At 40.7% G+C, this 26,264-nt stretch overlaps 1 protein-coding gene across 1 annotated transcript in view; it reads right to left on the reverse strand.

Moving 5' to 3' along the window:
* Nucleotides 1–3,151: 3,151 nt before the first annotated feature.
* The window catches only part of TMEFF2 (transmembrane protein with EGF like and two follistatin like domains 2), a 172,951-nt gene continuing 149,838 nt past the window's right edge, over nt 3,152–26,264 (reverse strand). Inside the window, exons 8-10 of the mRNA XM_073306223.1 lie at nt 11,419–11,542; nt 8,677–8,835; nt 3,152–3,483 (exon numbers count right to left, since the gene is read on the reverse strand). Coding sequence (XP_073162324.1) covers nt 3,387–3,483; nt 8,677–8,835; nt 11,419–11,542 — 380 coding nt within the window. The 3' untranslated portion in view covers nt 3,152–3,386. The remainder of the gene's footprint in view (nt 3,484–8,676; nt 8,836–11,418; nt 11,543–26,264) is intronic.

Consider the following 26,264-nt stretch of genomic DNA (forward strand, 5'->3'; position numbering starts at 1 on the left):
GAAAAATTCCCATCTCTCTGCTCAAACTATTCAGATAATAAGTTTTATTTGAAAGCAACTCGGAAAAAATAAAAAGCCACTGAGCTTGCTACAGGTACTGGCTCAGTTTTGGGGTGAAACCTCCATCACCTTCATTAAGCTGTAGCTGGAACAAGAGAAAAAGGCAAACACAGAGACCAATATTTTCAGACTTGCACACCTTAAGTTAGGTATCTGTAGGGAGCCCGTCAAAGGCCCAAGGGTACTTTCACTTTCAGTGGGAGCTGGGCACGCAAGTGCTCTGTGCATATTTTACCTTTCTCCCCCACAAGCCCATATTTAGGAGCCTAAATAAGTGGCCTTATTTTCAGTAGTGCTGAGCACCTGCAGTAGGAACTGAAGTCACAGGAGCAGCAGGTGCTCAGCCACTTAGATAGATGCCTAAATATGGCTTTAGATGCCTAACTTTAGGCAGACCAGTTTGAAAATAGTGGGGCTTACAGTACATTTATCGCATGTGTATATATTATCTAGATATATCAATTTATAAATAGATGCGGCTATTCTAGTACCCTACTTTTTATGTGTGCATTAGCCATGGACAGATATCAGTACTCCAGCTCCAACTGTTCCCAGACTTTTTGTTGTTGGTGAAAGGCTGGAGGGTTGAAATTTGAACTCTGGATAAAAAACAACACCCCAGATTGGAACCCTACAAATCGATGAGGTCTCTGTACTCCAGATTCAGTTGGTTGCTTGAATTTATCTCTAATACAATGGCTTTTAGGCTCTTCTGGAGTGTTCATTGCCATACGTGTAGTATCTAGCTGTTGAACAAAGCTTAGGAAGGGTGTTAGAACCCTACAGGTACACTAGTTCAATTAAGGGAACTTTTGAAAGTTCCCTTCTGTGATCTGTGGTGGCTGCCAAGATACTCAATTCAATCCTCATACTCCTGCTTTAGATGCTCCTACTGCAGGGAATACATGTTATATTGTCTGCTGTTGATCCTCCAAGTGGAAGAGCTATTCTGTTGGAATAATGGCTGTTATTGGGACAATGGAAAATGTACTTTATGCTGGATTTATTTTCCCATTTTTGAGCACAGAAGCAGTCAGGTGCTACCGATGGCAGGGACACACCTGTTCACCGTCATGATGCTATTCATGCTCACTCAACTTGGTTCCTGTTTTTCTAATTGGAAAATAATCTTTGACAGACACAGAAATGGAAGATCAGTTGTGAACAAGGATGTACCAAAACTCCCCCCCCCACAGAGTTAACAACTTTTTGAAGCAGGTGGTTTCTCAGCTCAGCAACAAACTGCCAGTCATTTACTCTGAAAAACCTTACTTCATAATCTGCCCCACTACCTGAAAATAACGGAGACCACAGTACTTACACACACCCTTCTATCAGCAAAGACCATGAAACTGTAGACACCTATTGCCAACCTGTTTTATTAATTAACCAGACACAATCCCAGGCCATGTGCCCAACACACGATAAAGATATTTTAAAAGGTTTAGGAACAACAACAGAAAAGAAATGATAACTTGTAAGAGGCCATAGAAATAATCAACTCTAATGGCCTGTCCCTGAAACCAGTTACTAACAGTAACTAAAATAAATGATGAGAAACTGTAGCCTTGCACCTTAATACCCATAGTGCCTCTAATAATGTATAGAATAGGGAATTTCATGTAAGCCAGTGGAGTTAACAACAAGGCTGAAAATGATTCCAGATGCCCTTTGTTATGGTGAAACAGTTCTTAATCCTTGTCAGGGTGTTTTCCTCTAGGCCAATGCTACATTCATTTGGAGGGGAGTACTATAATGATCTTATTTTTCAATTTCTTCAGGGTCTGATTCTCACACCCTTACTTATAATGAACAGTACCTCACTTCAGTGGTCAATGGAACAGTACATAGGGAGTAAAATGCTACTGAACACAAGTAAGGGTATCAGACTTTGACCTTTAAATATAACCTTTTCATCTTCACAGTTTGTAAAATCCCCCACTTTGTAAAACAAAGCAGAATAGTGTTGGTTTCTGAACGAGTAAGTCTCAAAGGCTCTCAAGCTGCTGTGGGAATAATTTAATATCTTGTCCATCATGTGGATGTGCAACCTAATGCATTTCCCTATTTTCCTGAGGTATAATCATACTCTGAGTTCCATTACACGTAATGGAGTGGGATTATCCAGAAAGTTATTCATGAGATATTTTGTTACTGGTTTTCACCTTCTCCTTGAAGAAAAAAATACATTATATCAACATGTTCATGAGGAACAAACAGCTCTGGCATTCAGCTATGATTATGTTATTAACTTTTTTTAGCTAATAATTTTCACTCATCAAAAAGAAGCAATTTTTCACTCACCCCAGTGACCAAGAGTTGAGGATTGCTGCATGCCGGACCAATGTGTATGCTTTCGGTTCATCTTGACAGTTACCTCATTCATTTCCAAATAGAAACATTATCCTCCCTGCTCTTCTCTAACAGTTATACAGAATTTCCGTTTTCCCTTCAGTTATGATTTAATTTTGAAGGCAAAGACTCCTATGCTTCCGGGGGGGAAGTAAAGATGGAGGCAGGAGTGAAAGTAACTTAAAGGACTTAGTGTTATGCAGGGTGGCCGTGGTCCTGGGCGAGGTGGGGGGACTGGGGCTCTGTCAGTGACCTTTTGCCCCCACATCAGCGGCCCTGCCGGTACGGTGCTTAAAGTGCTGTCGCGGCAGCGCTTTTAACATCGGCTGCTTACCGGCCTGTACCGGCTGTCACTTTCTTACCAGTACTCCGTACCGGCCCGTACTGGCTTACTTTCACCTCTGGATGGAGGAGAAGGGGAATAAGGCTGATGAAATGTAGTTGACTCCAGGATCTGAAATATTTTATGCCTACTCAGAATAGAATAAACTATTCTTCATCTTTCCTGTAATCATAATTTTCTTTGATATTGGACTTTCTTAAAACTCTACCCAGTGAGTCTGGCAGAGGCTAACACAGTGCCGCTAGAACTGGAATATGAGAAGATATTTGTTGGTGTCCATTTATAATATCCCAAGATTATACACAGCTATAAGATACAGCAAATCTAAGGCCATTTTTTTCTCATCACTGAGTATTTATTATATATAACAAATACATGAAAAAGAAAAAAACTATATTGTGTGATATAAATAGTTTATTTACATTACAGAAAAACATCAAGACAATGTATACTATTTCAAATATATCCATACATAATCAAATATAGCTGTAGTACATGTTTTCATTGGTGTAGATTACCACAAATGCAAGGCAACATGTGTAGATCTTGTTTTAATCTTTTGTCTATAATACTGTATTTTGTAGTCCAAGCTCTCTGCAGTTAGTTTTGCCATTGTGGAAACATGCACTCTTTAAATTAACCTGGTCGATGCTCTTGTTGTGTTGTCTGAACTGTAGTGCCCTGTGTTTTGTTTCTGTCTGTGGATTCTGTTGCTCCTGGGACATTTTCTGAAAGAAATAGGGGGGAAAATACACAAATCATAGCGAGGCATTTGCTTAACAAAAGGGCTTGGGTGAGAATATGAGGATGGGAAGCTGAAGAGGAAACAGATCTTCCTCCCAGTCACTAGATTTCCTCCCAAGCAATGTGGCAGAGAGAACAACTGGGCCATGTTCTCTGCATTCCTGTGAAAAATGTCAGCCTTGATACGAAAAACTACAGTAAGAGAAAACTAAGGTTGCATGGTTAAGCACTCATAAGTAAGGCTGAGTTTTTGTCATGGATATTTTTAGTAAAAGTCCTGGACCGGTTACAGGCAATAAACAAAAATTCATGGAAGCCTGTGACCTGTCCCTGACTTTCATGAAAAATATCCCTGACAAAATGAGGAGGTGGGTTCAGTACCCACTGCTGTTGGGGTTCCCGGGTCCCCAAACCCTGTGGACAGTGGGAGCTTTGGGGTCCCCTGCTGCTGTGGGGAATGGGATCTGCAGGGTCCCCTGCCCACAGAGTTGGGCCCCCCTGCTTCCCACCATGGCTGGGCAGCTCCGGGGAGTTTCCCGTTGTCCCCTGCGGCTGGGCATTTTTTTGGAGTCCCCCACTGTCTGCTGCAGCTGGGCAGCTACAGGATCTGCCTCACGGGGTGAGTCTCCGTCGCCCCCAGCTGGATAGCTGCAGCGTGCCCCCACCAGTGTGTGTGTGTGTATGGGGGGTAGGAGCTGCCGGGGGGGGGGCGGGCTGGGAGCTGCAGCCCGGGGGCAGAAAATGTCATGGAGGTCAGTTGAAGTCATGGATTCCGTGACTTCTGTGACATAATGGTAGGCCTACTCATAAGACAAGTGATGTCAAAGTTAAAGTTGCAAGTACAACTTTAACTCTGCCCCCTTGTAATAGGCATGTCCTACACAATACATTCCTTAAGTGAACTGTCGCATATTATTTCTTAACTAATATAACACTTTTCAGGAAACAGTAGGAGGAGCTAGACTAGGAAAGATCCCATACTCATTTGCAAACCTTTCGTATGAACTAGGGCACCATCGCTAGCAAACCTAGGACTGATTCACAGAGCTACATGTCATCAGCTCACTGACAGCCTCATAGCCCAGAGTAGCCTCTTGTGCACACTGAACAAGAGAGGTGGCAAAATAGGACCTTGCAATATTCCACAAGAATGATCTCTGGAATCTCTCAAGCAAGAAAGAACAGAACCACTAAATCATAGTGCACCTAGAATCTGCAAGTGAATCAATAAAATGTCATGGTCAGGTTTATCAAGGATGCTTGACCAATCAGAAAAAATGAATATGGACATTAGACCTTTGACCACTGGCCACTTCACAAAAATGGAGATTGTTAACCAAAAAAACAAAAACAAACCTCAAACAAACTAGCATAACCTCCATACCCAAGTCTAAAGCCAAAATGTGAGTTAACAATTAGAGCTGAAAGAGTGATATTAGCTGAGAGACAAGTGTGTGAAAGCATTGATTCTCTGGATGACAGGTCCCTAGATGACTGTCCAGGGGGCGTGACTGGTGCCTTGTTAAAATATCCTCTTAAAACATATATTCCCTTTTTATTTTGGGTATTAGTAGAAAAATAGTGAGCTGCAAAAAGACAACTGGAAATAGAAACACTCCTAAATCCTTAAACAAGGGCGAGTGGGTACACAGATTTCAGAATTTCTTTCAACAAGAAAAGAAAAGGAATTAGGGACCTGTTTTTAAACCTAAGCGCTGAACAGGTCTTTAGGTGGCTAAATATAGATTTATATGCCTTCACGCCTCCACATTTGAAAATTGGGTCCTTATCCTGTCACTAACAAGTAACTAGGCAGAGTTGGAATGTTTCCAGGGACAATCCAGAGATGAAGGTTTGGTCTGTGCAGCTACCAAACGTATGGCACAGCACCTGAGACTGAAGCAAGGAAAGGGAGGAATCGGAGGTCCTGAGAAGTTCTAAAAACAAAGAAATAGCCTACAGGTGCCTTTGGGCTGGGAGAAAAGGGATTGATTCAGTGAGGGTTGGCCCCAGATGATCAGATGAGTGGCAGTGGGGGCACGTGTGCTAGCATTGGACAAAAGGCCTTCGCTCAGTGGATCCAAACCCATCTCCCAGCACAAGAGTGGATTCAGACCATGAGATGGAAGCGATGGCCCGGCTGGAAGCAATGGGTTGCTCTACAATGAACTCACATAATGACGGTGTGGTCATGGGGTCCAAAGTCAACTGGACTGAGTTGAAACTTAGGCTTCCTTTTATGAAACAAAATTTCTTGAATGAAAACATATACACGGTGTGAGTCTATAATGCAAAGTGAAACCTCTACTCCAGATGACTACCAGCTAATGGGAACAAAGTTGGTTTAAGAAAGGTGACCAGTACCAGGGAACTTGAGATACTACTACTACAATTGCTAAAGTTAGTAAAACATGGTACAATATGGGATCTAAGTGTATGCTACCTGTGGCCGGCTCAGATGAAGTGTCTTTGGGTGTGTTCAGAACAGAGTCCGGTTCCATAGACTCAGTGATGAGCTGAAGTTGAGCCACTTGGTCCTTGACTCCTTCAGCCACCTGAAGTAAACTGAGCTTTGTGATGTGCTCAGTATGAGACCTATGTTTATTTATGAACATACCCATTAAAATAATGTAAACTAGGAACTAGAACACAAGCCTCCTGCCTTCTAGCCAGCTGAGGCTCACAGGATGGCTTGAGTCAGTGATCGTGTAATCCTAGCAGGCAAAGCACACAATCCATTCATTTTTAATCAAGTTATTTGCACAATAAACTGCCATAACTAAATACAAATAAACTGCCATTACTAAGTAATACAAAGCAGTAAAGAAAAGTGCTGAGAGACAGGACAATGCTGAGCATAACCTTATATTTCCAAAAAGAAAAGGAGTACTTGTGGCACCTTAGAGACTAACCAATTTATTTGAGCATGAGCTTTCGTGAGCTACAGCTCACTTCATCAGATGTTTACCGTGGAAACCGTTTCCACGGTAAACATCTGATGAAGTGAGCTGTAGCTCACGAAAGCTCATGCTCAAATAAATTGGTTAGTCTCTAAGGTGCCACAAGTACTCCTTTTCTTTTTGCGAATACAGACTAACACGGCTGTTCCTCTGAAACCTGTCATTATATTTCCAAGTCCTCCTTCACCTACACTGTTCCGTCTTTGTCTTGTCTCTCAAGTTGGAAGTTCTCAGGTGGGTGTCTCTCTATGGGCTCAGTCAGGAACAAGGATGAGCACTACTGTGATTCCTAACTTCAGTGGGAGCTGGAGGCTCTGGGTGCCTCTCAGAAATGCTCAGCTTTGGAAAGTACCACAGGCATTTGCAGTGCTACATGCATATGTTAATAATCGTAACAAAGAAATGATCAGTAATAATAATATTGGCGAATGGCACACAAGTACAAGTTTTAGACACAGAGATCCAAATTCCATGCTCGTGCAAACTGATGAAACTTAAATCAAAGTCACGAACTGAGAATTTGGCCATAAGACAGTCTAATGGGTTCAAGTTTGACTTCTTCTCTCATATAAGGATTTTTGGGCACATTTTTATTGTCTTTCCTACTTTGAAGAGTTCATGCATTGGGATGTCCTGGAGTTCAACCCAATACACTCATGTTCATTCAACCATACTTGTGCAAATCATACAGTCACATGTGCATTTGCAACCAGAACTCTTGGAAGTTGCAAACTGCATGCACTTTTCTTAGGGCACTTAGGTCTCTGTATCTGAAATGTAGTCTAAGTTGTTAAGTGAGGTTTGGAGGCTGTTTTGCGATAATCACAGGGATTATAGAAAAAGGTCAACATTTATAAATTAACCACATTAGAACATGCGGGGAGGTGTTAACACCTATTAAAGTATCAGTGGGATATGTCATCTAGATTGCAGTACCACAGATCCTAATCTAAATCTGTTAAGTAGGAAGGATTCATATCTTTTCCCCTGCTCACATGCTCTACCTTACTAGGTTGCCTGAAGGTGAAAAAACTAGAGTCACTAAAAGAAAATGACATGGTGCATTTTCCCATTTATCAGTTATTTTTCCATCTCCTTTTTTATGTACACTCTTTTTTGGTATGAATTATCTCCATGTTCCCTGTAACCCACTTTAATATAATCCATTGCCTCTTTTGGCATCTACTGTTAAAGGTAGTAGACTTGATGAACTCAGCTTGGCCAGAAAGCAGCTCAAAGCTTCAGCAGATGATTTTGCTTTACGCATTTAGGCCAGGGGAAGATTTATTAATCATTTTTTGTCTTTTCCAGGAGCAAATGCTGCACTTGTCCTCTAACCAGACAGTGCAACACTGATACTGAGATATATTAGAGCTTTTATTTTCTATAGAGGTATGATACCTGTGTTTTATTTTCCTGCCTTTTGTTTAGAAATAAATCCTTTTTCAATCTGATTTATCGGTAGAGCTGTACGAGGGCTGAATGAGTTTCACCTGGTGATTTCTGACAAAAGCCTGGAGAAACTCGGATGCCAGGGCTCACGCTGAACTCTTCCAGAAACAATGAAACTGGGTCAGTGAGGTTGTATGTAGCACTTGTGGGCCTGAGAAGAATAATTACACTTCACACTTTAATTCTGAACTACCTTGAGGCCACAGTTTCCATGCTAATAAGCGCTTCTTTATTTACAAAAATGCAACATTACACCTGGATATTTATCTACGTTCCCATCCAGCAAAACACCAAAGCACATGCATAACTTTAAGCATATGTGCTGTCCCCTTTATTAAAATAATTTCAGTTGGCTTAAAGTTATGCATGTGCTCAAGTGCTCTGCTGGATTGGAGCTACAGTGATGGGCTCTTTGGAAATACATACACAGGTAGAAGTAGATTTATTTAGTAACTGTTGATCCAGTTGCCTCATTTACATTCCCTTTATTTATATGAACAATATTTTATCCAAGCATCTGAATACAGAATGTGAAACTTCATTTGCTATATGTGCTGGTGTGGCCTAAGTCTGAATAAATTGGCATTGAAAATACAGTCCTGATCAATAAATCAGCACTGGGACCAAACAATTCTTTCCCCTACTTCAGTGAATTAAGTGGGATTCGTTATCTGAGTGCAAATGTACTAGTCTGTGTAACTGGAGAATCAAGTGGGTATAAACCAAGTCCCTTTTCTTCTATCGCAAAAACGTAGCGATACTGACCTTGTAATGCAGAGGACTACAACACAGATGATAGCAATCTGGATGGTTCCAATCACAGCTGCTATTAAGACGTACTGAAATCGTACTGGCCCTGGAACCACATATAAAACGCTGTAGTCCTTTTTTTCACAGTGTTGTCCAGTGTAGCCTGCATCACACCTGCAGTGAAAGATGTTTATCCTGTTACTTAGATCTCCTGCATCCCTTTTAGCAGAGGGACAGACTATGCCCCTGATTAGAACTTGAGAGGGAGGCTCTGTGTATAAAAGTACGGCTTGGCAGACACTGTGTGGGCTTTTTTTTTAAAAAAAGGGATGTAGATTATACTTCCAGGTTACGCGAGGACTGCCTTGACCTCACAAACACCAAGTGGCTACGATAATGAGATACATAGCTACTTGGATGTCTTAAATGTGGTGACTATTTGGATTAGGGGAGCACCCAGAGACCCCATCCTACATTGGCACCTTATTGTGCTAAGCACACACACAGTAAGGGACAGTCCCTGCCCCAAAGAGCGTCCGGCCTACAAGATAGACAAAGGGTAGGAGAAATGAATGACAGTCCTTAAAAGCTGAGGGCTGTGCAGGGATACTTGCTTTTCCCTTGGATTCACAGGTGAGCCATGCATTTTTCATCAACCTATGCCAACGTGTTTGTCTGGGAAAAGCTTTGGTTTTGATGACACTGGGTTGCTTCTAGGATAGTCTATTTTACTCTTTAGCTATTGCTTTCCCCATACTTCCTATAAAAGGCAAAATCCTACATACCCCACAGAGCCTGAATGTTTGGACCATGCACCAGGCCTGTTCATCAGGAGCCAGGGGAGCAGAAAGCAGGCACCCACTGCACCACCAAGTCCGGTTGCTTCACAGCTGCTATTATCACCCTAGCCCCAAGGCCGCAGCAGTCTCCTTAGCTCCTAGATCCCTTCTCTGAAGAGGTATTAGCCAATAGATTCATAGGGTTTATAGACACAAGGGTCCATTAGGGTATCTAGTCTGACCTCCTGTATATCACAGGCCATTACACTTCACCCTGTTCCCCCTGGACAGAGCACAATAACTTGTGTTTGGCTAAAGCATATTTTCCAGAAAGGTCTCCAGTCTGGATCTGAAGACCTAGAGAGATGGAGAATCAGCTCATTCCAATGCTAATCACCGGCACTACTAACAATGTGTGCCTTATGTCCAAGCTGAATTTGTATGGTTTCAGATCTAAGTACGGGCCTTTGCGCTACCCCAATCCTGGCACTGCTCTGCACTAGGGTGGTCCTTAGGCACAGGTCAGAGTTTCCTGAACGTAGCTGTCACCTGCACCAGCTGCTGATGCTGCCAAGTAGCCATAGGGCAGCCAGGGATCACTGGGGCTCAGGGGAGCCTCAACCTGCTCTTTCTTAAAGCAACACCCCCAGGGCAACAAGAGAGGTGGGAGGAGCAGTTCTGGTGTCTCTTGTCCAAGGACGAGATCCCTGGGGGCCAGGCCTGCTGGGTCTTCTTTGTGCCATAGCAATGCAAAGTGGTCATAGCGTGGCACAGGAATCAGGCCAGAATGTTTTATTTGCTAATGTGCAACGAAGTCTTAGGGATAAACTTGTCACCATTTGGGCCAAATCCTGACAGATGTGGAGTGCCTCCTGAGTGGGCCCAAGTCCCCTCAACTCTCATTAACCTCAGTGGGAGGAGATGGTGCTGAGACCTTTCCTGGAGGTCCCCAAATCCCCTCTGATGCTAGAACTCCCTGTGCTTTCGGACGAGAATGCCAAAAATATCCCATGTTTGGTACTTTTCCCTTGGTGGGGTACAGGCCATCTGGTGCTGGACTCTGACGCAGATTACCCACTGAAGGCCCTGCAAATGAACACATAATTTACCTATTTGTCCAATTGCCACTAAAATCCCTGTTTATTCTGCCCACTGCCATACAAAGTCTGTTTCTCTCCTCGCTGTTTCCCTGTCCTGCTATCTTCTTCCCTGTCTGATTTCCCACAAAGGGGAGTCTAGTTGTTCCCCTGGGCTGGCTCCGGTGCTGCTGGCAGTGGAACGGAGAGGCATCACAAGGGAAACCTTTCAGGTCAATGGCACTAGCAACTCTAAGAGACCTGGATCTTGTCTTAGAGGTGGTGGTGGTGCTCACTGAGCTTTGTGCTCCAGGCTAGGGTAAGGGGAGGCATGCAAAAGCCTCGACATGATCTAGGGGAGATTTGCAGGAGCTGGTACCCTCCATGCAGAGCTTCCGAGGAACTGTCTGATCTCCAATCTCCCTGTCTTGTATGCCTCAGAACAACAGCTGCAGCAAATGTGCACTTCATCTCCTTGCCCCCACTTCAACCACAACTCGTCCTCTCTGCCCAGTCCTCTTTCTAAGTCACCTTGCACACAAAGCTGTAAGAAATTGTCTTCCATTCAGTTCTTCACTTTTTAAGGTTTGCCTATTGTGAAAGTATCAGGGAATACTAGATTTCAGTGCTACAAGTCAACGAAAAGCACCCATTGGCTACGCTTGCCCTTTGTGGTGCATTTAAAAATATTTAAATATGTCTTAAGGTTATTTCATGTTTTTATAATCGATTGACATTGTGGCATAATTCAGGGCAATTCTGCTGCATAATTTAGGTCTAAGGTGCTTTACCGTACAAGGGTTTTTGGCTAATAATTATTTTCCACACTGCATCTAGATTACACATATTAGCAACTCTACATCTTCCACTTATCACCACTGGCTCCGGAGGAAAAGCGTTACCTGCAAGATGGTTCCAACGTATTAGTAGAATGCTCGCACTTCCCATGCATGCAGAAGCCATTGTAGTGTTCTGGACAAGGAATGTAGATCCCTCTGGCACTTTCTTCCAGTTTATTTGCATTCTCTGTGAACACAGATGAAAAGAACATCATCAACCTGGAAGCATGAAGTAAGGGGAGGTGAGAAGAAACATGGCATTAAATGCTCAAGATACAACATAGGAAAAATTCAAAAGGGCAAGATGTGAAAGACTCCTATTTAGTTGTAAAAGAAAGAGAAATACTGAAATGATTTTGCAACCCAGAAATCTATGCTTAAACAGGACTAATATTAGACAGGAATCACCTAGCACAGATGCAGAGCTTTGTAAGCTATTTTGTGATTCTTTTGCTTATCTAATTCCCTTTAGGTTTGTGCACTGTGTTGCCAGAAAACCTAACTTTACTATTTAAAAAATGTTTTTACTATATTTAAACATCACAACATATTCCATGAAAAATGTCCAATAATATCTGTTATCCTTTAAATTCTCTCTCCGCAGAATCATGCAGGGCTAGGAAGAATCTGGACATCAATATACTTGACATCGATATACTTGGACATCGATATACTATACTTATACTACCATAAAAGAGACAAATTGTTCTCTCTTGCCCCAGAGGGCAGGACAAGAGGGAATGAGTTTAAACTACAGCATAGCAGATTTGGATTAAATCTCAGGAAAAACTTCCTAACTGTAAGAACAGTAGGACAATGGAATAGATGGCCAAGGGAGGTTGTGAAAGCTCCTTCACTGGAGGTTTTCAAAAGGAGGCTGGATGGATAGCCATCTGTCTTGGATGGTTTAGACACAACAAATCCTGCATCTTGGCAGGGAGTTAGACTAGATGACCCTTGCAGTCCCTTCTAACCCTCTGATTCTATGCTCAGTGGAATGCACGTAGTGAGATGAAGGATGGTTTTGTGGCTAAAGCACAGGAGTAGAACTTAAAAATCCTGGTTTTTATTTTCAGTTCTGTCACAGACTTTCTGTGTGACACTGGGCATGTTGCTTAACAACTCTGTGCTTCAGATTCCACAGATGTAAAATGGGATTCCTTCTTCTGTAGTGGGGCTTGTGAGGATAAATTCTTTAATACTCATAAAGTGCTTTGAGATCTTTGGATGAGACATACAACATTACTATATAGTCTCTTGCAATGTGCACAGGTATATTTCCACAAGCATTAGATCGGCACTGAACATATGAATCAAAGAAAATATTTACCCCAATGTTGTCAGTAAACTGAAAGCTCCAAATATGAATTTAGGTTGAAATGGGTCTATGTTTAACATTTACATAATGTGTTTAAATGCCTAAGCACCATCTGCAATATACTCACTCTCATTTGGTAGAACATCAAGTTGTTAACGACACTTGATAAATACATTCAAAGCTGTCCTATCTTGGTTAGGGATTTCAGCACATACTTCATAGACTTATATCTGGACTTTTTTTTTAATATGTGAAATGTCAGATTATCTGGCCCTGGCATAGAGCGAGAGAGAGAGAACATTCTCCCTCAATGCCTGCTATGCAAGGCCAGACACAAAGGCAGGCTCTACACATGAGGGAGCCCAAGGTCATACCAAGTGGTATGTGAGCACTACAACCCCCTCCCACCTGTCGACAAGTCTCAGAACTGGGCTCAAGTGACCTTGGTTTATTCTACAGTGTAACCACCCGCCCTTGCCAGGTTTCCCCAGCCTAAGCCCGAACCCCTACACTGCTATTTTAGCCTGTGGCGTGAATCCCATGAGCCCAAGTCAGTTGACCCAGGCCCAGAGACTTGTTGCCATGGGTCTTTTATTGCAGGGTAAACTTAATCCAAAAGGCTAGGAGGGAAAGGGAGAAATTAGATGAAAGGGGCATAGAAAAGACACAGCCCAATCCCCAGTTGCCCGGGTTTACACAGTAGGCCGGGTACACTGGGGTCAGCGGACTAAAGAGTGCAAAATGATGGACTCTCTTTTAGAGAGCTGGCTGGGAATTTTTCGGTGAAATGCTTTTTAGTCAGAAAACACTGAGTTGTAAAAAGTGAAACTGTTTGCAGGAAAGGATCATTTTCAACAAATTTCCCATTTTTGAAAAAAAAATGTTTTAATTATTTAAACATCCAATTTCCTACTTGTCAAAATGGGATATTCTGATATTTTTGAAACAAAAAATTTCCATTTTTTTTTCAGTTTGAAATAACTTAAATTTGGAAATAAAAAGTTAACTTTTAGTAAAAAAAAATAAAAAATTGAGGTCAAAATTGAAATGAAATATTTTGAAATGATCAAAACAAAACATTTTGCCTGACCCAATCCAATTTTTTTCTCAGGCTTTTAGTTCACAAAAATCTTCAAGATTTCGACTTTTGTCCTGATTCAGGAAGGGAAAAAAAATGACAAAATCTCAAAAAAATTCACATGATGGGAAACCCATTTCCTGCCTAGCTCTAAGTGTGTGTACTTCGGATAGCGACGGTGCTCTTAATTGCACATTCTGGCCCTAATGAAACAGGTAAGGCTGATTTTTGTTTTGAAATTTTACATTGTTGTGCATTCTCATCTATGATGATAATATTCGAGTTTGCTAGTAATATTTTAAAATACATTTTAACACCAATAATAAAGCCAGAAAAAACAAGCGAATAATGGAGGGATATATCTGATGATAGATATCTGACATTGACAGAAATAAATGGAAGCAATAACAAAAGATTTGCATTTTCCTTGGATTTAATAAAACAATGATAATTTATGTTCAGCTCTGTAGCTCAGCCATGCCAGCATTAGGTATGCTTAAGTATTATCTTGCCTTTAGGAAAAACAGGTATAGCAGATCCAAGATTCAATTTTTCATAATGCATTTTTTCCTATCACTACTGTCCAAAGAGAATTCTGCTGTCTTCACAACTTGCACTAATAAAGTTGAATATTCTTCCTTATCTTAAAAGAGATAAAAGCAAACCACAATCCCGGAAAACCTTGAGGAGTGGCCGAACTATGGATATTGCTAAAACATGCAAAGCCCTCTTTCACAATTAGGGTTTTGTGAGGACATATCAGAATATAGGGCTAAATTCTCCCCTGCTGCAGCAAAAGCCATAGGAAGGGGGTGAAAAATAGTGCACTAGACTGAGGATGCAGAAATAGCCCTTCTTTCTCCTGCTTGAGTAAGGAATTTGCAGCCGTGGAGGAAGGGCTAGAGACATGAAGCCTGGGGGTCCGGTACAAACTTGCAATAGTTGTGCTATCAGTGCAGAGTACCTGCAGTGTCAACATCTTTCAGAGGCTCTTCTCTGCCCAGCAGTACAGTTGCTGAGCTACCATATTCCAGACCAGGGTGATAAGAACCATGGAGAGGTAACTAACACTGAAATAAGCAGCATTAGCCTACCTGGCTGTGTAGGTTATGGGCAGTTCCTGTGTGAGGATACAATGGAGAGCGGCTGCTATATTATTGTCCCATTTTTTGATAGCCACTGTTCACCACGACATACATACATATTTTAATACAAGTCTAGCTATCTAGGCCCTTAACTGAGTCCTTCATCGTGATGTAGCTGTCTTACCTGTGGAAGGGCGGCTGGTAGTTAAACACTGTGGAATACTAGGTATCATGATGCACAGTTCCTTTGCATGGACCAGACTGCTCCCTTTTGAGGGAAAACATAGCTATATTGGGCCTCATGGGAGAAAAACTCCCCAAGGTTCCCTCCTGAGCCTGGCTACAGCAAGACATACACCTGTTAGTAGAAAGACGTGTCAGCTGTTGTGGTGCTGGACATGGTTGGGTACTGTCTAAATGTGAGGTTGAAGCATTTTCAGCTCTGGCCAGCTGTGTCCATTGCTAATATCCATATTATTTGGAATATTTGGAGATTCAGTCATTACTAACAAGGCTATGGGATGGGGTTTGTGTCCTTACAAAAAAAGGCAGAGAGCAGCATTTTTTTTTCCTCCAAGCCTTGTGGATATTGGTGAATTTGCAGATGGCCTAGAATTGTCTGCAGGTGGCCCTGTGCCCTGGACTAGCAAGGATCCCTGCTTCTCCTTGATTTGTGGGCAGCACCACCATACCACCAATAGGATACCCTTTGGAGCAGGAGAGGGGGTGGACTTCACAGTGCTGAGAGGAATCTAGCCTGCATTACCTCTGGGGAAAATGTAACAGTGTTGGCAAGGGTGGAAGTGGATAAAGGCATATCCCTGAACTTGTGGAGGGTTCTCCATGGTTTCAGGGCACAGGGGATGGCAACACTTTTCATATAGGAGAAGGAATGATTTTTCCCTCCTTGTGTGGTTATGTCTTGTGTGAAAAACAGTACACTGTGCATCTAGCTCCTAGCACATTGCAAAAGATAACCTAGGCCCAATAATTTGAAAATCCGTAAGTATAATACTGTGATGGAGAATGTTTGACTGGATCAGAAATGGAATAGCCCAGGATTTACAAATGCTCCATATAATGCTTTATCTTTTAATCCAGATAGGAGGAAACCATGAAATTTAGAAATGAATCATCCACAGTTCCTCTTGTTGATTAGAGTCTTCTCTAAAGCAGTTAGATATTGAGCTCTCAAGATTTCCTTTCCTTATCTTATCAAGCATAAAGCTACAGTATGGTAGAAAACCTCATTTCTAGTTTGATCTGCAGTTTAAGTTATTCAAAAGACAGAAGAGCATCCCAAACAGGATGAAAGCAGAGTTCATACAATTTAACAAATTCTCTAACAATTGTGCGATATGGGAGCATTTTGTTTCCCAACCAGAATATTTCTCTTGCATGGAAACCTTAGACCTTCTCCACGTATTGCAATTTTTTTTTTCACTGCACAGATAAGAAGATTCATTTTTACAGACTCAAGGAGACCCAAATCCAAAAATAAAGTATTCACTAAAAGCTGTTTCATTTTGAATTGATGAGCTATGAAAATCAGTGCAATTAAAAAACAAACAAACCATCAAAACATTGCAATGTGCTTTTATTTCTTTAAATCATTTCTAGATCGTCTAGGTTCTAATGCTCATTACCATAGCATAATTCTATCAGAGCACCTTCCAGAGATGCATTAAGCAATGAGACTACCATTTGTCATGTGTGGTTCATTCACTGTTCATCATTCAATAATAATTACTGAAATAAGACCCATAAAGCAAAGCCATTTTCTTTAACATTTAGACCACTGATGAAATAAAAAAGACTTTATGATACCCTGGGGGTTATAACTGAGCAAAACAGGTTTCCAGGCCTCACAGGAGAAGAAATAACGGGGTTTTCCCAGCATAATTTGTGATTATTCAAAAAGCAGATATTGCAGGCACATATTTAAACTAATCAGATTTCATCACTAAACTGAGGAGCTCATCTTCAGCACCAATCTCACATCTACAGAGAGCAAAGCTTAAATTTAAAGTCAGACTTCTTTTTTCTGGCAGAGAGCAATGCTACCCGTGAGTTCAAAGTGTATTAAATTGACGTAATATTAAGGTTGATAGCTCATCTTCAAATATGAAACATTCTATATATATCCTTATTAGACAACTAGGTGGTAAGGAAAAGTTTATTTTCATCAAAATAATGGAAGCCATACTTTTTCTGAAATTTCCTAAGACCAAATTTGGATGGAAATAAAACAGATAGCCCAAAGATGAAAATTCAGCTTGTAGAATCAATAGTTTCTTTCTCTGAACATATGTGATTCTTGACACACCTGGAAGTATACCTCAATTTTTTGTTTTTAAAAGAAATATCACATTTGCCCCCCAGACCTATTATCAGTAAAGCTGGTTGGAAAATTTTCTTCAGAACAGTTTTTCATCAGAAAACGTCATTTCAACAAAACTAACATTTTAATGAAATTGTATTGATTTTAATGAAATTTCCCATGAAACAAAATTTTTGGCTTCAAAAAATTCATTTTGGAAAAATTCAAAATTCTATTTCAAAATGAATTTTTCATTTCAATATTTATTTTATGTTAGGTTTTTTCACTTTCACAGTATTTGTATTATTATGACAATTTTCATGACATGTCGGTGCATAGTACGATGTGTCATACCATGGCAAGTCATGCCATATTATGCAGTACTACTCAGAGATCATAAAATGACATATCATAATGGCATAATATCATCGTTAAATATTCTATTTTATTGTTTTACTTCTAAAATCACTAAGGGTAGATGCTCCTTTGTACAGATTGAAACATCACATCTTCTTGTCCTGTTGAAAAGGTCTCCTGTTTGTGTTGTAATGAAACAGACTGACAACTGACACTTTCAACATGAAAAGAAGATAAGCTCTCAGTGTACTAATATGAGGAGCTGCTGTTTTCAATATCCTTGTGTTAACCTGGAGTTATTTTTCTAGGATACTGAAAACAGATGCTTGTCTAATTCATCACTGAGTGCTTAACTTATGTTCTTACTGAAACTGTCAAAGCGTCAATCTGTTTCATTACGACACAAATGGGAGACACTTTGATCTAGGAAATAAGGTAAAATGTTTCAATCTGTATTAAATAGCAACTACTCAATGATTTTGAAAATAAAATAATATAAACATAAAAATTAATTGATATGATGTGATAATATGCAATACTGTTACATGTAATGAAATAATGTAAAATAATAAAATAAAAATGCAAAAAAATTCCATGAAACATTTTGAAATAATAATTTAGAGTTGAGATGAAATTTTGACTACCCCCCCAAAACAATATTTTTAGAATGGATTTTTAAAAAATTGTATTTTATGGGGTATTTAAGACATATTTATGCCCCAAATTTGGAATGAAAACAAATATTAAAATGGCAAACTTTTCCTGCAAAATGAAAATTCTGACTTTTGGCCATCTCTGCTTATTAGCCTTTTAAGATGAACAGGTAATAAGAAAGTTACAATCATTGTATGGGTAATAGATTTTGTGGAAAATATTTGTAGAAGCTCCTTATTGGAGACAGAAAATAATTTAGACTTCTGAAGGGAGTGTGTGTGTGTGTGAGTGTTACAATCACTCGTAATATGTAAAGCTTTTGCATTAAAATCATACAGTTTCTTCCCCACAAGAGTGTTGGGAAAATCCAGAACACGTCATAGATCGTGGCAAAATGTTATAGACTGTCATATTTCCTAGGCAAAAGTACTTGAATTAGCCCAATGACAAATGTCTTGTGTTCTGTCCACAGCTATTTAATTTTTCATGGATTTCATTAATACTTTTGTCAACAAATATTAATTTTTCTCTCCTGATCAGACATTTTTATAGACAGTAAATCTAATCTACTCTCTAAAGAATCAAATAATCTTCTAATCTTTGTATGCCTACGAGAATATTTTCAAGTATACCCTCGGAAATAGCTGTGGAGACCAAAGACCAATACCATGTGTTTTATTAGCCAATTCAACAGGCTCATGGGGAACATCATGGAGACTGTGTGGTATGACAAACCCCCTCCCCCATGACTTCAGTCCTATTTGAAGTCATAGAATTTCCTGTTACTATGAACTTCTCTTAGGATGCTTCACACCTATTTTTCTATTTGCATTTATTATGTATACAACATGAAAAAGAGTGGCACATCCAAAAAAAATAGAAAAAATATTATAGATGTCCAAAGACTTAAACATTCCCACATTTTTGGCCCACATACTGCATTTCCAATTAGCTAAATCTGCCCAACCATTTCTCCTAGAATTTTCCAGAGGATGTAGCAGACAGCTTGTCCTGTAAAATCACCATCTCACCACCAGAAGGGACCACAAACCTCTTGGAGGAAGGACTATCCAATGGTTAGAACACTAGTCTAAGACTAAGGAAACAGGTTCAGTTCTCAGCTCCACCACAGACTACTTGTGTAACTTTGCCAGAAACCCAAAAGTATTTAGGTGCCTAATTCTCATTTAAACCAATGGGAGTTAGGGGCCTAAATACCTGAGGCTTTGGGTTGTAATCACTCTGTGTATCAATTCCGCAACTGCAAACTGGAGATAATAGCATTTCCTTGCCTCACAGGGACGTAGTGAGGAAAAATACAGGAAAAGATTGAGAAATGCTCTTCAGTCCCATAGTGCACCTCTCAGTACAATGCTGTGCTGTGGGAAAAAATCCTTCCTGACTTCTGAAGCCCAAACAACACCCCTGGGCCCAATGACTGTTCACTTGCATATTATCTATGGTCACACAATTACAAAAACATTGAAAGAAAACAAAATGTAATTTTAATATTTGTCTTCAAGAAACTTCTCTGTCTGGAATTACAGCATTCGAGACTTTTGAAAAACAATTCTTAGCGTTTGGAATATCTGTAACATTCATCTAAGCAGATTACCGGTTGTAGTGGAGAACTTCCAAAGCAACAGAAATGGAAGATTATGCATTTTCCTCAGTTATCTCAGACATTAATGGGAATACATGAACACGGATAAGGTCTTGATTTTTTCAGGAATAACTGCATCTTAAATCAATCCACTAAGTTGACACTTAACAAGGAAATCATACCGTGCCACACCCTTTAATAACAGTGCTCTTCATTTACTACAATTTACTTCACATGCAGGAGTAACTGCATATGCCATTTTCATTATGATTACTGGGGTTAGATTTTCTCTGAGCTTTGTACAGGGTGTGGGGAAAGCCAGGAGCTCTTCACTGTAACTGGGGATGAGCTGGGGATGTTCTCTCCATGTGCTCCAGGGTGGACATCAAGCCAAAGTGGCTGGGAAGACCTGGGACCATGCTTTCCTTCTGCCCCAGTCCATGCAGTAGGGTTGGTGTATAAGGGCTAGCAGGCTATATGATTCTAATGGCATAATCCTTCCCTGAACCCCTCCTGGGGCAGTGAGTCAAAGAAGTGACAAACAACATAACTGAATTTTTGTTATATTTAATAACTTAATGCCTCATTTTTTTCCTCCTTGGTTCCCTCTTTCTTGGGAAAATTTTTTGCTTGTTCATAATCTTAACTTCTCCAAGGTGGGAAAAAAGAGACAACTGCTTCCATACTTTAGACTTCTTCCAAGTCTTCGAAATGACAGAAAGCCTTGTAATTGCTCTTTATCTCAGAAATGAGTGATTGAGTTCCACAAACAAAAGATCAAGTAAATAAAAAACGGAAGAAAAATGCCATTAACTAGGCCCGCCTCTGCATTCATTTAACAGAATAAAATAAGGACATGATGAAAAGAAATCACTATAAAACTGGTTATAAGCATACAATTAGTTACTAAAAAGTTTATTCAGGACCATTAAAGTGGAAATTAATCTATGATGTAATAATAGATGGCTAGTCTTAGAGACCTTGCTTCCACTGAAGGAATCTCTTAGAAAATGTTAAATAAAAGACATCCATTTACAGATATCTGGTCTATGCTCCTTAATATGTATGTTTAAGGACATGTTGATTTCATCTCATTAAAAATTATTGCAACTGTATTTAGTATTCTTTTTACTTTGTTAATTTCAGTCTAACTATACATCTGTATCTATGCACACATATTTGGAAGCTAATAAACATTGAATCTTATGTAAAACTCTGAATAGAAGGTGAGATACAAATGAAGAAAGAATTTGTCTAAGAACAGGAGCATATTCTACACAGGACAGAGAAAATGCAATCTAAATCCTGATCCTGCAGTCTTCACAGTCCCCAAACTTCCTTTGAACTCAATGGGCTAGATTTAAATCTCAGTCACACCAGAAAAAATTTGGAATAAATCCATTCACATCAAATGAGCTACTCTGGATGGGAACAGACAAAAATCTGGCACTGTGGGAATTGTATATGTTTGAGAATGGTCTAATTCTACATTATATGAATAGTCCCATCTCAATCAATGAGATTTATAATGTGATTAAGAACATGCAAGATCAGTGCCTTAGGTTATAGATTCCCATGTCATCCTCTCTGTTTCCTAGAGCGCAGCGCACAGTATTGGCATTCAATTAATAGATAATGACCATGTAAGAAAATGTTGGCTTAGGTAAAAAAGATTAAGGTTTGTGTTTGTTTCATATTCTCTGTGTATATATAAAGTCTGCTGCAGTTTCCACGATATGCATCTGATGAAGTGAGCTGTAGCTCACGAAAGCTTATGCTCTAATAAATTGGTTAGTCTCTAAGGTGCCACAAGTACTCCTTTTCTTTTTACTGTAAAATGGAAATTCCCCAGCAAGGGCTTTCAAAATTATTATTATTTGTATTATCACAGCATCTAAGAGCTGCAGTCCTAGACCAAGACTCTGTTGTGCTAAGCACTGTTCAAATACAGAACAAGAAGATGGTTCTTGTCTCAAAGGGCTTACAATTGAAATATAAACCACGAGACAACTGGTCGATACTGACAGGAGAGTACAAGAAACAATGAGGCAAGTGGCCAGGTTGACAGTCAGTGGACCAAAGATATCAGCAGCCTAAGTTTTTGGTAGGCAACATGGCAAAGGCGAGTTTTAGGCTGGCATCCTGGGTCATCAGAGGCAGGAGTCCATCTTTCAGTACTGATTAACGTATGATAGGTAGGTGGAGACAAGCTGTTTAGGGCCAGGGGAGTGAAGACAAGCAGTTTTATGTTTGATGCCATAATGAAGAAGCAGCTAATGGAGGGATGCGAAGAGATGGGTTAGGAAAATGATCTTTGTGGTACTATTCTGAATGGACGTGAGTGGGGCGAGATTGCATTTTTTGGAGATTGCATAGTTGTGTAGACATAATATGGGATGGTACCAGAAGACACAATGCCAAATATTCAATTAAAGCTATTTTATGCCTATCTCACTGGAGACAACGTGAAGAAGAATTCACTTATATAATAACACAACACTTCAAATGCTGCTGAGGTCAATCAAATTTACATCAGAGTTCTCCTATTGGTACTGAAGTGGCAACTCCTCACAAATCACACTTTCTGAGGATTTAAATGTGGGAAAAGGGACTCTCCTCTTGCTTTCCTAACTGGGTCAGTTCTACTTGCTTAAACTTCTCTATCCCTTTTGGAACTGTGTCCCTTTTCATATATCTGGCAATTTTCCCAATGATATGCACCAAAGCCTACATGGAAGAATTCCAACCTCTCCTTCTCTGAATGAGAGACATGGTTAAGCAGTGTGTAATTCAGATTATACAAGCATCCAAGATTGTGTGTGTGCATATGTTTGTGTGTGCCAAGGGGTAGGAGGGAGGAGCAGAGCATCCACTTCCACTCAGACATTTATTCTGAAGGGAGAAAGAAAAGCCAATGTGGTACTGAGCAGCGCAAGCGAGGCACAATGTCACAGAGCAGCATGATGATATTTCTTCTCAGTGCATCTGTTGTGAGGCGGCACCAAGATTACTGCCTGCAGCTCTGAGCACTTCACTATTAGGAATTTGTCCAAGGAGTTTAGAAGAAGGCAATGGAAATGACTAGAGAGCTGAAGTTAGATTGTAAGAACAAAGGCCCACCCAGCAGATGTGGAAAAACTCACGGGATGGTCATAGTTACCTGGAAAGGTTACAATGACTGGGGCGAAGGTTCAGGGCCAACACTGCTGGTGCATGCACAGGGAAATCCTTTGATACTCCCCCACGATTCTTTCAGAGTCAGCGTTCCTTCCTGTGGCTATGCATCTGCAGGGGGAATGGTGCTGTAGCACTTCCTCAGCACAGCTCCCTCCTAGCCATGCCCCCACAACCCAGAGATATCCACCGCACTGCATGGGCAGAAGGAGTGGGGCAATGATGCCACTTAGGCTCAAATCCCCTGTCTCTGATCATTCATGATTGTTTTAGTGGGTTTTCTTCTATTTACTTCAACAACAGTTGAGAGCACTCCGCACCTAGCAGGGGCCATTAAATAATTTTACTACATGTGTGGATAGCTACCCAGAATTCCCAGGCACATGAGGTGCTCAGACAGCAAGGTGACAGAAGCAATATAAGAACCAAGAGGTCACAACAAAGCCCTGGTTCTGATGGAACAGACAGATACAGTATTTCCTTTGTTCAAGTTTGTGCTCCACAGAGCAGGACTTCCTACATCTGATTAGTGCTTCCAACGAACAGACCATATTTCAGCAGGAAACAATTTAGTCACTAACAGCCGTTCATGTCTCAACTATAGTAAATTAACCATCTGTTTAATGGGTATTCCATTTCTCTTAAAATGTTGCAAATCCTGACCCTGTGACCATGGAAGGTGCAGCAGAACCAGAGAAGTTCTACTCTCAAGGGTGACGAAGGTGGGGCAGAATTTGAAGGGGGCATGTGTAAAGGGCACATACCCTGTGTAACATGGAGTCCCATGTGCGGAAGCTCTCTGCATGGCGGCATGAAGCAGACAGGCGTGGGCTGCAGCCAGAGGTGTCATTCTTGTATGGTCTTGTTGCTATGGCAGAGGTGCAGAAGGCTCCTGGAGCCAACATACTCCATGGAGCAGCTCTATCATTGTTCTGGAAAGAAGACTCCTTTTCCTCCACTTCCCCACCAGGGTGCTACTTGGGCTGTGCATTGACCTGAAGAATTTGCTCAAAAGGGAGAACGAATCCAAAAGTACAAATTGAAGTTTGGATCCCACTCCCATTGACAGTCAGTGGAAGTTGGGCACTGAAATGCCACCTGTGCCTTTGAAAACCTCCCCTCAACAGCATGTTACAACATGGGGCTAAATTCACCCAAGAGTAACTCAATGGCTTCAGTGGAGTCACACTAGGCAGTTGAGCCTCTCACGTCCTTCCATATGCAGCTCCCTGAAAACCGTGTAATAAATACCATCCTGATATTATTAATTTTACCAAGCAGGGAAAAAATGGATCCCTCTGAATTAAATTGCATTCATATCTTTTCTCAGACACAAAAGACACTTGCACGACTCAGTCACTTATTCATTTTAAAGGTTGTCATGCAAACGAGTTCCCTGGACTGAGGATAACATCCATTTTCTGTTTTAAAAATAACGTAGTACTTTTTATGTTTGAGACGATGGTTTCTAATACAGTACACTGCAAAAATAGTAAGATCTCTGCCTCTTACAGCAGTATATCATAATTATTCAGTCTGTTGCCATAATTAATAATGGAAAGTTATGAATAAAGGCACACTAATAATCCCCAGATGTTCATACCAAGCAAAAATAATCAAAGCATGTCAGCATATTTGAAAAAAATTATAGTCTAAAAACATTTCTGAGTTTTTAAAACCATTAAAATGTACCTACATTTATACACAGTACTGGTGAAACAACTGAATAGGTTGAGGATTGCTTGACAAAATTCCAATTAACCCGTTAATCCATTTCCTATAAGCCACAATGATGCTAGTTCATTCAAAACAAGCACGTATTATTGTTACCCTTCTCGCCTGTCCCATCCCCATTCGTTTGGCCATTGTATTTTGTTTATACTGAGCTTGTAAGCAAGCTGGGGGAAGGAATTCTTTTATTATATGTCTATACAGAGCCTAGCCCTGTGGGGTCCCAACCTGCCTGGCACTTCTAGGTGCTACTGTAATACAAATAACAATAACCACTTGCCATGTGATTGCACTCTCAGTACACGCAATCAGTGATATTAGCAGGTCTAAAATGGAAAATAAAAAGCACTAACCAGACAAATGTGTCTTAAAACAATTTCTCCTACACTAGCACGCATGGCTCTTTGTCCCTCTTGAGTGACGAGACCAGATCTTGACGTTTAAGAGTTTGCTATTGGCATTGCACTAGCAATCTGGTTATTTAGCTTACACAGTAGGGACTCATGCTTAGATCCACAGGTTGCAAGTTCAGTCCCCACAGATGTTCTGGGAAGGAACAGTTATATAAAACTCTGGCTTAACGACTCAGGGCTAGATCATGGGGTTAGGAGAAGCCGTGGGTAAGGAGCAGTGTGCAGGTGTACTGGCACAGGAGTAGACTGGGGACTGAATTGTGATTTAGAGTCCCAGTTTGGTCCCTATTGCTCCAGGGAAGAACTGTGTGTGGCAGTCCTACACCTGACATGGATTAAATCACCCTCCATGCTATCTGTGCTGTCTGCTGTTTTGGAAGTAGAGACAAGGTGTTAGCTGCTCCCTGTGCACCTGTGGGGGAGAGGCACTACTGGCTCCATGGCAGCTACTCTCCCTCCCCCATAGTCCTGTAGTGTAATCAAGGGTAAATGGAGTTTACCCACTTCCCATTTGGGGAACATAGAATTTAATTTAGGTTAGTTCACCCACTTTTTTTTTTAATTTTTTTTTATTTTTAAAAACCACAGCCCCACTGCTCCCATGCACAGATTGGTAGGGTATGTAGCCCTTATGGGGGAAGTAAGGGGGTTACCGTATATCCCCTTATTCCCTGGGCAGGTGCATGAAGCAGCTCATTAACATAAGAATGGCCACAATGGGTCAGATCAAAAGTCCATCTAGCCCAGTATCCTGTCTTCTGACAGTGGCCAATGCCAGGTGCCCCAGAGGGAATGAACTGAACAGGTAGTCATCAAGTGATCCATTCCCAGCTTCTGGCAAACAGAGGCTAGGGACACCATCCTTGCCCATTCTGGCTAATAGCCATTGATGGACCTGAACTTTTAATGAATGGGACAATATGATTATTACTGTAATTCAATATTTTACAAATGTTGGTGTCAGTTTAGAAATCTGGAGGGTTCCAGCTTGTTAGCCTGTGTGCCAAAGCCCTCTACTGGAGATGGAGACATGAGAAGTGTTGTATTTATCCATAGAACAGGTACAGCCCTGATAATGGCTGGATACATTTCTCCACCCTAGAATGAAGTGTTCCTCTCTAGACTGAAAGGGTACTTCAGCTTCTATTCCCTTCTTGGTCTATTGGTTAAGGTTGC

Source organism: Lepidochelys kempii, chromosome 11, assembly GCF_965140265.1.
Source record: "Lepidochelys kempii isolate rLepKem1 chromosome 11, rLepKem1.hap2, whole genome shotgun sequence".
NCBI lineage: Eukaryota > Metazoa > Chordata > Testudines > Cheloniidae > Lepidochelys > Lepidochelys kempii.